Source organism: Leucopleurus acutus, assembly GCF_964270905.1.
Source record: "Leucopleurus acutus genome assembly, chromosome: 3".
In the NCBI taxonomy this organism is placed as follows: Eukaryota; Metazoa; Chordata; class Mammalia; order Artiodactyla; family Delphinidae; genus Leucopleurus; species Leucopleurus acutus.
The window spans coordinates 49136943-49151049 of record NC_139145.1 but is presented as its reverse complement, the minus strand read 5'-3'; the positions used below and the strand labels follow the sequence as shown (position 1 = coordinate 49151049).

The 14107-nt window shown below is 51.8% G+C and overlaps 1 protein-coding gene across 4 annotated transcripts in view; it reads right to left on the bottom strand.

The window, feature by feature from the left end:
- Positions 1-14107, bottom strand: part of TNIP1 (TNFAIP3 interacting protein 1) — a 52328-nt gene that overhangs the window by 28242 nt on the left and 9979 nt on the right. For 3 of the 4 annotated variants that reach the window (XM_082836401.1, XM_082836400.1, XM_082836402.1), the window contains exons 2-3: positions 2823-2994; positions 1513-1647 (exon numbers count right to left, since the gene is read on the bottom strand). In XM_082836401.1, coding sequence (XP_082692527.1) covers positions 1513-1647; positions 2823-2958 — 271 coding nt within the window. In that variant the 5' untranslated portion in view covers positions 2959-2994. The remainder of the gene's footprint in view (positions 1-1512; positions 1648-2822; positions 2995-14107) is intronic. The other variant, XM_082836403.1, reaches the window with a different exon arrangement.

Below are 14107 nucleotides of genomic sequence, written 5' to 3'. Positions count from 1 at the left end.
GGAAAATGGGAGGTGGTCCCAGCAGGGCCCAGTAGCCTGGGAGAACGACTGGCTCTGGAATGACGGGGTAGAACCTGGGCAGAGAGACCATCTTCCCTGGATTTGCTGGGAAAATCCCAAGGTGGCCACTGCTCCTTACTACCCTGGACCTGCCTCAATGATGACAAGGATGACAATTTACAATTAACAAAGTGTTTTTATATTTATTATCTCAGCCAATTCTCAAGACGGCTCTGTGTCCCCATTTTAAAGGTAAGAAAACTGAGGCATGGAAAGGTCACCAACTGGCCCACGGTCACACAGTTGGCAACTGCAGACAGAACCAGGACTCAAACTTAGCTCTCCTTCCCCGAATTCTTGGCACTCTGGCCACAGGGGGCCCCTTGAGGGCAGTTGCACGGCTCCCTCTAGGGATAGGCCCGGCACCCATCCAGGACTCAGAAAGCGCTATTGAATGGACAAGTGGAAGCTGGAAACATCCATTGCCTGCAGAACAGTGGACTCTGTGAGCAACACTTTCCTCCATGTGTCCATTCACCAAATATAGCCAGCAGCCAAATGGAAGGTTGGCACACTGGCATGGGCTGAGACCGTAAGGTGGGGCTGCAGCAGGAGGCATCTAAGCCCCATGTCGCGGGGCACCTTTTCCTCCCTAGACCCAGACTTGGAGACATGGGTCTGGACTTGGAGACATGCCAGGGGAATGCATGGTGATCACACACAGGACTTTAACCCTAAGTCATAGTCAACGCTTTCCTTTAATAGGTAGCATATGGGGCTTTCCCGGCGCAGTGGTTGAAAGTCCACCTGCCGATGCAGGGGACGCGTTCATGCCCCAGTCCGGGAAGATCCCGCATGCCGCGGAGCGGCTGGGCCTGTGAGCCATGCCGTTGAGCCTGTGCGTCCGGAGCCTGTGCTCCGCAACAGGAGAGGCCACAACAGTGAGAGGCCCGCGTACCACAAAAAAAAAAAAAAAAAAAAAAAAAAAGGTAGCATATGGACCTGACATCTGAAAGACACTGCAGCAGGCTGATAGGCAAATCTAGTTCTTCCACGAGCCTCAGCTTCCTCACCTGTAAAATGGAAGGAGGGGGGCCAGACCAGAGAGCTTCTGACTCAGATGCCAACTCTAGTGACCCAAAGTGGCTGCCTGGAGCATGATGCCGGGCACATAGTAGCTGCTCATTAAATATCTGCTGAATAAGTTACGCTGATAAAGATCCTGAGTCCACATCCTGGGTGCAGTGGATTGTTGTGACCCATTTCTAATGTCTGCCAGGGCCTCAGGACTGCTGAGTCACCAGCTATCTTTGGACAAGGTTATTTTGAAGTCCTTTCCAAACCTGACCTTCTGGGGGATTCTATAGCCAGAACATCACTGGGAGGATGGCCTGCGGCCTAAGGATAAATGAAGGAGAGGTGGATTTCTGATTAAGAAGGGAGTCCATGGTTAAGGGATTAGAAAGTAAGGAGTACGGGCAAGGCAGAGGACCGCCTGGGCTCCTCTTGTACCTGTGAGCTCAGCCAGGTGGTCGAAGGAGGCCAAAGAGGGAGACGGCGGTGGGAGCAGCTCACTGTCCTTGACCAGCTCCTCTGCCTTCTGCCGCAGCCTGGACGCTTCCATCTGGGACTCTTCCAAAAGCTCCCCTGGGGAGACAATGGGGGAAGGAGGAATAAAAGGAATTACTCAGTTCAGTGCGCTCGTTCTCCCATCCCTAGCCTCTAAGCCTGCTTCTACCTGGGTTCTGGAGCTGCAGGCCCTGGGTTTCACTCCCTGCATCACCTTGTGGGCTGAGTGGGACACACGTCATTCTAGCCCACAACCAGAAAGAGGCCTGATGAGGAAGAGCCCTGCAACCAGGGGAAAAGGAGCAGAGGGGAATCTAGAACAAACTCCTGGTCCCTGGCACCCTCTTCCTGCCCCACTCCCACCGCACCCGGCTGGGGACTCCACAAAGCCAGGGGCTCTTTTAGGCCCACCATCATGGTCCCGGGGGGCTACCCACAGCCTACGGCCTGCACTCAGGGACTGCCTGAAGGGAGGAGACCCTCCATAACATCAACCACCCCTCTGGGCCTCGTTTGCCTTCTTTTGTAAGTGGAGACAGGGAAACTCCATCCCTCCTCCCCAAATCTGCCCTTCCAAGGAGAGATCTGCCAAGCAAGGAGAAAGCATTTGGAAAATTGGGAGCTGTGCTCACCCCCGAAGCCTAAGCCCAGAGAAGGTGGCAGCAAGGCAAAGGAGGAGTTTGGAGGAAAGAGAGTCCCCTCTGGATGGGGAAATCAATGAAAGCCTCTCATGGAGGAAAAGACGGCATCTGAGCTGGGTACTGACAGATGGGGACCAGTCAGTCATGTGGAGGTAAGCAGGCTTGTTCTGGGCAGTGGCAACAGCTTGAGGAAAAGCCAGGAACAGAGAAACCAAGGGGCCTCCTCCCGCCTTGCTTCAAGCCAAGCTCAGCTCCCTGCTCTAACACTTGGGGACCGTACCCTGGTTGCCCTGGTGATGCCAGCTCTCCCCATTTCTGGTGCTTCTGGAAGATGGGCCATTCTGTTTCCCTGTCTGCTAATTGGGCCTGCCAGCTCCCTCTCCGCCACCCCAGGCCTCCTTCTCAGTCCCTCAAGGTATTCTGAGTCTTGTCATCATGGTTCTGGGGTGCTAGGGACTCAGGGCTGGGAATACTGCCACCGTGCTACAGAAGTACACAAAGACACAGCTGTGGGGCAGGAGGGAGAGGGATGACTTGGGCAGAAGCATATGCCAGCTGGCACTGCAGGCTGCAGGGGGGAGGCTTGCAGGCAGAGTGCAGGGTCTGCTTTACCTAACATCTTTATCCCTTGCATTTTTTCCTTCAGTCTGGAATTCTCCTCCACTAGGCGCTCAAAAGCTGCGGACACCTCGCCCAGAGGTACGCCGCCCCCAGGGTCGTAGATCCGGTATGGTCCTCTCCCTTCCATGATGGTGGCTCAGCCCCTGCCGTGGTGCCCGCCTGGCTGTAAGGACAACAGCAGTATGTCAGGGGGCTGGCCAAGCCACTGAGGCGTCCTAGTCAATCAGTGCCCCAGAAGGCAGTCACCATAACCCAGAAGAGAACACAGCACTTCAGACTGCCTGGCCACAGTACAGCAGAGCAGAATAGTCACCTCCTTTGATTTGGAAACTTTGCCTCTATTAATGCAACCTAAGAATGGCATCAGTTTCTTTCAGCAGCCTCACTGTACCACCGGTTCATTTGGAACAGCAGTCAACTGTGAGGTGCAATGTGGAGTACAAGAAAGAGTACTGGCCTTGGAGTCAAAACACTTGAGCTCATGTCCTGTTGACAGGGCCCAGAAGAAGAGGACCCTGCATCACTGCATCCGCAGCACCCAGCATGGTGTTAGCTATGACAGGAATGCCCAATAAACACTTATCAAATGAATAAATAGTCTAGCTATTAACTCACTGTGGGATTGTGGGCAGTCCCTTCCCCTCTTGGAGGAGGGGAAATGAAAGTCTTACACTAAATCAGTGATCTTTAAAATGAAATGTTTGTGACCAAAGGGATAAGCAAGTCAATCCAATCTGAATTTCCATTTATATGTGCACTATCTTTTTTAAAAGAAAGAACAAGAAGAAAACCCCCTGACTAATATTTACTATATGAATTGACACTGTCAACCTCCTCCTTCCAGTTCTAATGAACAGATGGATTTTCCATCAAAGCACCATCTACTTGTGCAGCAAGTGCTCTGCATTACTCTGTTCAATTTCACCAGCTTTATTTCATTTGAAACCACTGTGCAAAGTGATTTCAGAATCCGAGTTCTGTGACTTAGCAGAGAAACTTCTTTCTTGCATTCATTCATTCCACAATTATTTATTGAGCATCTATTCTGTGCTGGGTGCTAGTCTAGGTGCTAGGTACTTATCAGCAAACAAAATAGACAAAAATCCTTCTTGGAGCTTACATTCTAGTGATGGAGGTAGACAAGTAGATACATAGTGAGAGAGATGAACATAGTGTTAGGGGTGATAAAAACATCTACAGACAAAAATTAAGCAGGAAGTTTGAGGCAAGGACTTTACAGAAGGAGGTGAGGGAACTAGCCATGCTGATATCTGGGGGAATAATATTTCAGGCAGAGAGAACAGTAAGTGCAAAGGCCCTGAGGCTGAAAAACTGATTCAGCCTCCAGCCCTACAAAGAGCTTACTAACCACGAAAGAGCTCCAAAGGCCTCCACCGGGGACTTCAGAAGGACTTGGGGCCCCGAAACCTCCCTCCCAAGATCACCACCCCCAGGGCCAAAACGATTTCAGTCACGAGTCCTCAAAGGCCCTTTGAGCACCCACAAGTGCTCACTGCAAGAAAAGAGTAAAAAGGGACTAATAATAACAGCCACCATTCATTAACCTACTTGCCAGGCACTGCATTAAGCCCTTCAGATGCATTATCTCAGTCAAACTGCACAACAACCCTAAAATACACAGTAAATTATCCTCACTTTATAATGGAGGCTTGGTGAGGTTAAGTAACTCAGCCAGGATTACACAGCCAGCAAGTGAGGGCCAAGATGAAAATCCAGCTCCACCTAAGAAAGCCGAGCTAATCACCTGCTGTCCTCACCCAGCTGCCAAGACTCAGGCCAGACGGGCAAAATGCAAGTTCAAGCCTATTTGTAGGGTAACATGGGTACCTTCTGGGCTGTCTCCCCTGCCTTGCAGCACAAGAGATAAACAAGGATTTTGCCCAGAGGGTCCACATTACCATGGGATGCCATGAGCCAGGAGGAAAAACAAAATTCTGGTGAGAGGGACCTTTCCCCCAAAGACTAATGAAAAAAAGAAACACACACTTGAGAGGCACCCACGCCCTGCTGAGCCCCACAGAGGCAAAGGACAGCTGCCCACACACCCAACACAAAAGTCACCAGCCAGCTTAGGGGGGACTTATTTTTAACTTGAAAGGTCAATGTTACACAGCAGAGCAATAAAGCTTTGAAGTGGTCACTGAATTAAAAGACAGTGTGGGTAAGGCACTTGACACAATGACTAGCATATAGCAAGGAGCTTGAAATGTTGGTAGATGTTGGGGGCATCCTTCCTCTATGCTCCCCTTTCTCCTGTGTGCCTCTCCAGCAAGCCCTTACGCCCAGTATGGAATATATATGACTGAGGTAAGCCGATGTGCATCTGACTGAGAACCTCCTGGAGGCAGGGGCATGCTCTCCTCATCTCTGTTGCCAGCACAGGCCTGGCACTTGGGAGGTGAGCCGTGATTAAGAGCTGAATGGAGTTCACAGATGGGGAGACCAAGAGCTGGAGGGGCCGTAGCCACCTTTGGTGATAAATGACAGCAGGTGTCCGGGTTCCTGCTCACCACTCCACACTCACCCTACATGGAACTCACAGCTGACATTATGTGATGATCTGGGAATGTTTTTACTCCACATCTGGCTTGCCCAATAGATTAGAAGCTCCACGAGAGCAGGGGCCGAGATCACCTGGTCTACCAGGGTATCTTCAGAGTGGCCCAGAATAGAGCCCCAATAAACCTCTAATCAGAACAGAGAGACAGAAAGGGCCAGAGGAACCCTTGACCCTACGCCTGCCTCCTGACAGGCCATGTGCAAACATCCTGAGAGCCTAACCGTGATCCACGGACCAGAAGCACCTGGACAGCCATACATATATACTTCTAGAATCGAGGCTGGCACAGCCAAGACCTCTCAGAGATGCCCAGATGTAAGGCCAAGTGACAGAGCAGGATGCAGGATACAGGAATTGAAACCCCACCTCCACATCCTCCAAACCACGCGTGCTCTCCCTCAGCAATGGGGAGCCGACAGGGAAGCGGACTCACGGGAAGCAGCGGAGGGGCAGGCAGGGCTATTCTCCTGACTCCAGCCTGGGCAGCTGGGGGGCAGGGGGAGAAACAGGCTACAGGCAGAGGGAGCCCAGACCAAACAGTCTACTGTGAGAAAGTCCTCTCTGGAGATCAGAGGAGCTGCCCAAGGGAGGGTCTGGACTTCTGGAGGAAAGAAACACAAAGACAGGAATGGGGAATTTCCACGTCCTGCTGACCTCATGCCCAGATGGTCAGCGGCAGTTCCAGGATGACCGCCGGGCAGATGGGAACTCTCCTCCTGGTCTGTGTGGTTTTTAGGCCTTTCCTGGAGGGGGGACTCTTTCCCAGGATGACAGAGCTGGACGGGAATCTCCAAGGGCAACAAGGCCAAGCCCGTTACCAGGCGCCCCAGGGATCTCGGAATGCGGGGCTGCATCACTGTCCTGCCTCCCTAGCTGACAGCACATTTCCCCTCTGTCACAGACCACAGGAGTGGGTGTGGACAGGGGAAGGAAGCGCTGACCACCCACACGCCTTGCATGGGGCAGTACGGGAGCTCAGCGCCTAGGCATCCCGGGGCGTGAGCTAACCTGACCCTCCCTCATGGTGTGAGGGCAGCAGTCAGGCCCCAGAGCAGGAAGACCAAGGTCACACAAAACGTCAGGATGGAGCTGGAAGGTGCCTGCTCTCTCTCCAGTCTGCCAGTGCTCCCACCCTCCATTTCTGCTCCTGTGCTGCAATCCCACTGCAAAGCAGAGGCCCCACCCACATTCTTGCCACGTCTGGCCTGGACTCCATACCTACCTGAGCCTGGTTCCTTTAAATTTAAAGCTACAGATCAGGTGACCCGCCAGCAGTGGACACCAACCTGCCTTCCGAAAACAGAAACCGTCGGTGGGGAAGAGGCAGCCAGCTCAGACCTTCTTCCAAGACAAGATCTTGGCTCAGGGCAGGGGGGTGGGATCCCACAGCCCACCCTGAGAGGCCTGGGGGTGCCCGCTGGAACCAGAAAGTCCCGATTTAGGGGCAAAAAAGGGCCCAGAGAGATGGCAGGCCAGACAGCGACGACAGAGTGAAACGACGGAGGCGATCCTGTTGAAACTGAAGGAGCCACCAGCCCAAAAAAGGAGGAAGAGCCGGCGTGACAGAACGACAGGTGAGCAGCTAAGGGGATGGGGGGGTGGGAACGTGGGCCCAAATCACAACCGCCACCCAAGAGGATGATGACGGTTGAAAAAGGCTAGATTCAGAATTAAATTTACATTCCAGCTTCTGCACTGAAATGCTTCAGCCCATCAGAAGCTGCCTTGTGATCAGCCATGTGCTGGTGCCAGAAGTAGGAGCTCATAGGTATGAATGAATGATATGAATTTGCATAGGCAGTAACATTTGCAAACTACCTAGAGTTTCCCAAGCATTGTTTTTCTGTCACAACAGCCTTGGAAAGAAGGCATGGCTGATGTCTGTTCGACAGATGAGGAAACTGAGGACCACTTGGGAACTTAGTCTGATCTAATGCTACTGGGCACTGGCTGCATCCTGAGGTCAGTTAGATGTTGCAGCTCTGGGGGAAGTGAAGTTCTCCCTGGACCAGAGGAAAACTCCTGAGTAGATCTCTGGTACTGGGAGTTGGGAGGTCACGGTGGCCAGCAGCCTCATCCCCAGGCAAAGGCAGGGGCTGGCAGGGATGCTGGTGGGTGGGGGTGACAGCGTGGTGAAGGGAAGGGGTCTTCAGGAGGAAGGCACAGGACAGGAAATCAGAGGTCCTGATGTCTACCCTCGTGCCCGCTCTGATGGGCATGGGCAAGCTGTCCACTCTCTGTACCTCAGTTCCCTCACAGGCACAGGGAGGAGCCTGGACCAGAGGGAAACTGGGTGATGACTTAAAACTGGCCTAAGGATCCACGGAGACCCAAGCCTGGCTTGGGAGCCAGCCACAAGGCAAGGAAAGAGACGGGACCCAGCACACTGGCGATAAAACAGTCTTGGAGTCAGGAAGAAAGGGGCCCAGTAGGGTGGGATCTGGGGGTAAGCAGGTGAGGCACGCAGGGTGCAAAACAAAAGGGGCGCCCAAGTGCACGCAAGAGACCCTGAGCGGGAGCCCTCCTTACACACTGCACCTGCGGCCTCACCTGCGCCTGCCTCCCCCTGGTCCAGCTCTGCCCACCCCTGCAGGCTGTGTGATACTGGACCAGTCCCTCACCTTTTCTGAGCCTCAGCTGCCTCATCTGCAAAATAGGAATAATAACAGAATCCACGGCAGGTCAGATTAAGGAAGTTAAATGAAATAATATATGTATAATTGGAAGGGAGTTCTCACTTTCTACTTCCCAATTGTTTATTTAACAAAGAAATGTATTCATTTTGTAATAAGATTTCCTAAACAATAATAATAATAGTACCTCACTAAGTACCTGGCACTCAGTAGGTTCTTACTAAAAGGCTGAGGCAGCCCCATAACTGTGCCCAGCTGATTGGTTATGGCATCCACTTAATTTCTGTGAACTGCAAATAACTGTTAAGCAGGGACACTGGGACAACACCACAGCTGGTGAAGCTGAAGCTACCAGAAGCCCATGGACCAAGGCGATGCTCATGAAAGATTAGGAATCATCTGAGTCTCATTTTCCTCAATTGCAAATGGGAATATCTTGCAAGTCCCCCAAGGGCTAACGGGAAGTGAGGCATCATGAAAGCACCTCGCAAACTAAAGCAAAAATCTGTCCACATCTGCACTTCGTGATGACCTCCAGTCCTCCTCACCCATTTCACAATCAGGGAAACTGGGGCTCCAGGTCCATCCATCAAAGAGCAGGCGGTGCCCTCTTGATGGCTGTCAGCAGAGAGACAGCACCTATTTAGATGGTCTGTACCCAGGGAGCCCGCCTTAGCATCCTCCCCAGTGAGGAGCCAAAGATTTAATCAGTCTTTCCAACCAACTCAGTAATAAAGAGGCTGCAGGCATGGGGTGTAATATGAGGAACAGGTGGGGCTCAGGAATCGTAGGATCTAGTCAACGTACACCGAGGCAAATATCTTCCATCACCCAGCCTCAGTTTTCTAAAAGGAGAGGTTAGCAACAATAGCAATAATACAACAAAAGGGGGAAGACTAGACAAACTTTAAGGCCCCTTCTAGTTCTAACTTTCCAGAACTTGCAGTTTATTGTCATCCCTTTCTAAAACCTTTTGACCTTAAAAAGCCTGCTCTCCCCAGCTCCAATCCCTCCCAATGCCCAAGCAGATTTCCCTGCCTCATCGATCCTCCTGCAGTGCTATCAGGGGTGCTGTCGCCTCCCCAAGAGCAGTGAGAAACCCCTGGATGATGTCTGCAGCCTTTCCCCAGGTCCTGCCCTCCTCTCTGGCCTGCACTCAGGCTCTCCAGCTCAGCCCGAGAACTGTGTCCTTCAAACATGGCACACGTCTCTGTGTCCTTCTTCCCCTCCTCCCCTCCACTGACTCACCCACAGAGGGAGCCCCACTGCCCCCACTTAGCCTCCAAGACCCAGGCTCTACACTATCAGCCTAGGGACAGTGGGGAGGACCAGGGCCATCAGCTGGCTGGAAACGCTGCAAAAGTCGACCAAAGAGCATGTAACTAAAGCTGGGAGAGGGCCTGACAGTTGTGTGCTACCATATGCCAGGCACTAGGCTGGCATCATTACCAACATTATTACCTCATTTTCTTCTCACCACACAGAGATAAAAATTCTTATCCCTGTTTTCCAGCAAGGAAACCAATCCTCTCGGCTAGATGGCATAATCTCTATTTTTCAGATGAGGAAGCAGACTCAGAGAGGTTAAGTCACTTGCCTAAGGACACACAGCCGGTTAGTGGCAGAACAAAGAATCCAGCCTTGATCTATCAGACTTCAACATTGGTGCCCTTTCCACTAGCCTGCACTGACTGAGGGGCACAGGGCTCTGTGTCTCAGGGGGAGGACACCAGTCCTGCCTGTTGTCCCACTATCAGGAACATGCCCCAGGTTCTAGGTCCCTACCTCTATGTGTTGCTAACTTTGCCTCAGGTACCAGTCTGCCCTTGATTGCCAGCAGTCAACAAGGCTTAGACTCTCAGGATGAAAGGAAGCTCAGGGGAAATTCGGTCCTGTGCTTATCCGGTCCCCAGGGGAGCCAGGGGACTCTGGTTGACCATCTTTAGTGACCCAGACCAACTTCCTCCTCCAGGAGCCTCCCCTGGGCAGCCAGCATTGGCTGTAGTTAGGCTACTCCCAGTTCTGCTTCCACTGACCCTTGCTCTGCTTCCTGGGGTTCCCTAGAATAAGGAACAAGATGACCCTCTTCTCCATCTCAGCCCTGAGGAGATTTGGAACCTGCAGCATTCTGTCAAAGCAGTTTAGCCCTTGTTCCCTGCATCGCCCTTTGTAGGGACTGGCTTCCAGATCCCTCCGCATCCACCCCCTCAACCCTCCACCCCCACCCTATCTGCAGCTGGCTTTGAAACTGGACACAACACTCCAGGTGTGGTTTGCCTGACCAAAGAGAGCAAGTTTCACCTCCACCCTTTCAGGTATTATGTTTCTACTGATGTCGTCTTGTGGACATTTGCTTTTCCTATAGCTGGCTGCCCACACTAAAGAATGTCCTTTCTCAATGACGTCAACAATCAGGCTTGTATGCCTGATTGGCTGAGAAGAAAGTTCTCTTGTAGAACAGTATGCTTGAGGAGGTTTCAACTATCTAAAGGGTCAGAGGTAACTGACTGGGTAATCGCCTATTTAAGTAAGCTAGGAATCTCTGTGTCACTATACACAGAGACTGGACAAAGATGTGCACTGCCACACACTCTGTAACAGCAAAAACGTCCTGAATGTTCATCAAGTGAGGACTAGTTTAATAAACTATGGTGCATTCATTCAATGTACTACTTATACAGCCATCAAAAAGAATGGGGCAGACTGCTTTGCAATGGCAGAAAGGTGCCCATAAAATATTGTTAAGGGGACTTCCCTGGTGGCGCAGTGGTTAAGAATCTGCCTGCCAATGCAGGGGACACGGGTTCGAGAGCTGGTCTGGGAAGATCCCACATGCCGCGGAGCAACTGAGCCCGTGTGCCACAACTACTGAATTCCGTGCGCCTAGAGCCCGTGCTCCGCGACAAGAGAAGCCACTGCGATGAGAAGCCCGCACACCACAATGAAGAGTAGCCCCCGCTCGCCACAACCAGAGAAAGCCCGTGCGCAGCAACTAAGACCCAATGCAGCCAAAAATAAATAAATAAATATTTATTTATTAAGAAAAAAATTGTTAAGGAAAAAAGCAAAGTATAGATTTATATGTATAATAGGATACTATTTATTAAACAACACACAACTACGTGTGCATATGTGTGTGTGTGTGTATGTATACATATATGTATGAAATCTTAAATGTGCATAGATAAAGGTCTGGAAAGATACACACCGAACTGCTGCTAGTAGACAGATCTAGAGAAGGACTTGGGCTAGGGGACTGTAATCAAAAGAAACTTTTTTTTTAACCTAGTTTTTTAACTCTTTACAATGGAATCTAGTCCTGTTCTATTTTTAAAATTAATTTTAAAATACAGGCTGGAGAGAAAGAGGAGAAAAGAACACAACTTTCATTTTTTACGTTATACGTTTGGTATTGCTTGAGTTTTTGGAGTTTTTTCTCTAATGAATACATGTTATTTTGTAACACTTTTAAAGGGAGAGTTTAATTTTTTGTTTGTTTTTAAGTTAAGTGGCTTGACAAGGCCAGAACAAGAGGAAAGGGCTACTGTTCTGGCACCAAATGAGGCTGGAGGGCTGCGGGCAGGGATGAGAGCCTCCTTATTATGAATCTGCTTCACGTGGACAGACAGGCTATAGGGACTGAATCATAAATAAGGAGGGAAAGCCCAGGGACAAGTTTTCTAGTCAAGGAATGTGGTAGATGGAGACCTGGCAACTGTAAAGGAGAGTTTCAACCTGGAACCCGCCAGAAAGGATCTGCTTTCAGGAAGGTCAGGGCTGGGCTTGAGGTGACAAAGGCGGGAAGAAAAGCACCGGACTTTGGTGCTGGAAACAAGGGCGAAGCTTCCCACCCATTGCCTGTGGGCCCTCACACGGGGACTTACACCTGTTTTGCTGGAGAGGAAGCCGAGTCAAAACAGGTGCAGAGCTGGGCTCAAGGTGGCACGGTTCCCAAGGGACAAAGGAGAAGAGCCCCCCACCTGATCATCAGTCCCCAGCCTGTACTCCCCACTGCCAACAGCCCCCTAAGAAGGGCTGAGAAGGCAGCCCAAGCAACCCCAGCCCGCTTTCTTTCGCCTCCTCACGGTTCCTGGGATCCACAGGTACAAATACTCTGCGCCGAGAAGCCCGGCTTCCCGCCCAGCAGCTGTGACTCTCTTAACCTAGGAGGAGCACATCCACTATCAGCCACAGGGACAAAGAGCACTAGGCCCAACCTTGGGACAAAAGGGAAGGGAGGGCTTCCCTGGTGGCGCAGTGGTTGAGAGTCCGCCTGCCGATGCAGGGGACACGGGTTCATGCCGCGGAGCAGCTGCACCCGTGGGCCATGGCTGCTGAGCCTGCACGTCCCGAGCCTGTGCTCCACAACGGGAGAGGCTACAGCAGTGAGAGGCCCGCGTACCGCAAAAAAAATTAAAAAAAAAAAAAAAGGGAAGGGAGACTCGACTGTCCTCCTGTCTACCTGACCCCAAAATGCCCAAAGCTGGTTTATCCAACAAAGGCTTTCTCCAGCCCTGTAACTCCCTCCTCCAAGGGAAAAGATGACAACTTTTGAGAATTTCCCTCATACCAAATATGGTGTAAAGAGGGTTTAATGGGTTCAACTCCTGGTTCTGCTCCCTCACCAAGTGACCCTGAGCAGTCCTCACTTTCCTGGTTTCTTCCCCCTATGGCAATGCTGTGAGGACCAACTGGGAACACTCTGTAGACTATCCCAACAGGAGCCACAGTGGTTAGGAAGAGAGCTTCGGGGGGCAAGACTACCCAGATAAAAGCCGGAGAGGGCCTATTTTAACAGCAAAGGCTGGAAACAACCTAATGAAGAAGAAAATGAATAAAGACACTGACGCCATTTCACACCAGGGAATGCTAATACTATACAGCTGTGCAAAACAAACAGGCACCCGCTAGAGACACAAACAAGGATGAACCTCACAGATATAACACTAAGCGAAACAAGCAAGTTGCAGAAGAACACAGGCAGTATGATGGCATTTAAATAACATTTTAAAACAAACAAAACAATACTAAATATTGTTTACAGATGTATATGTTTATAATAAAACTGTAGAGAAATACAAGAGAATAAGCTCTAAATTCAGAACACTTGTTTGCTTCTGGAGGGGTGGGGAAGGAGATGATCGGGGAGAAATTTTCACATGAACAGAAAATACGTTCTTTCTTAAGCTGGATGGGTGGATGCCCAAGTGTCTGCATGTTACCTCTGTGTCTGAAAGATTCCTTCGTGTTTTCTAGAAGTCAGGTCTGCCGTCCTCAGACCCCCACTCCTCTTCCCAGAGGTTGGGGCGGGGAGTGGCAGCACCTCAGAGGCAGCAGTGGGGGTGTGGCAGGAACTGGGGTCCCTCAGACCGCTGAGATGAAGCTGGCCGTGAGGAAGGCACAGGACCAGGGTGTGCTGGCCAGCTGAGAGCGGTACAGGCGTCCTCCACTGCGGGTGGAGACAAAACCAAGGGCCCCGGACTCATGGGACACCCCCACGCCCGCCCTAAAAGCACCAGCTCTGGCCTCTGAGTAGATGACTCCCTGGTGACACGACACCCCAGCCCCCAGCCCCCTCCCCCCCCCCACACTCACACATCTGCCTGGGCCACCGGGTCTCTCCACTCCACAGGTGCTCAAGGACACAGGCAACAGCCTCGGGGTGGGCTCCTTGGGGAGAGGAGAGTTCAGCCCCACCCGGGGACAGCCCCCAGAAAAAGAGCCAGCCGCCCCTCAGCCCAGTCATCCGTTCCTATCGGAAGAGCGACTGTCCCGGGCCGGTCACGGGGAAAAACAAGCACTTCCTCCCACAAGCGGCCGCCCAGGTCTGTCTCTGCGGGCCAGGGAGCCTTGCTCCCCACAGAACGAGGGGCGCTTCTCCCTGCTTCCCTGTGCCTTCCTTCTGGCCACTCTCCAGGGGGCTCCAGACACTCTCCAAAGAGGAAAAGGAAGAGGAGGGGCAGGTGGGGGGTGGGCAGCAGCAAGAAGCCGGGAGGGTGGGCACAGAAAGGCCTGGCCCTGTGGGAAGAACTCGGCAACTACCGAAGCCATAGAGGGCGGCC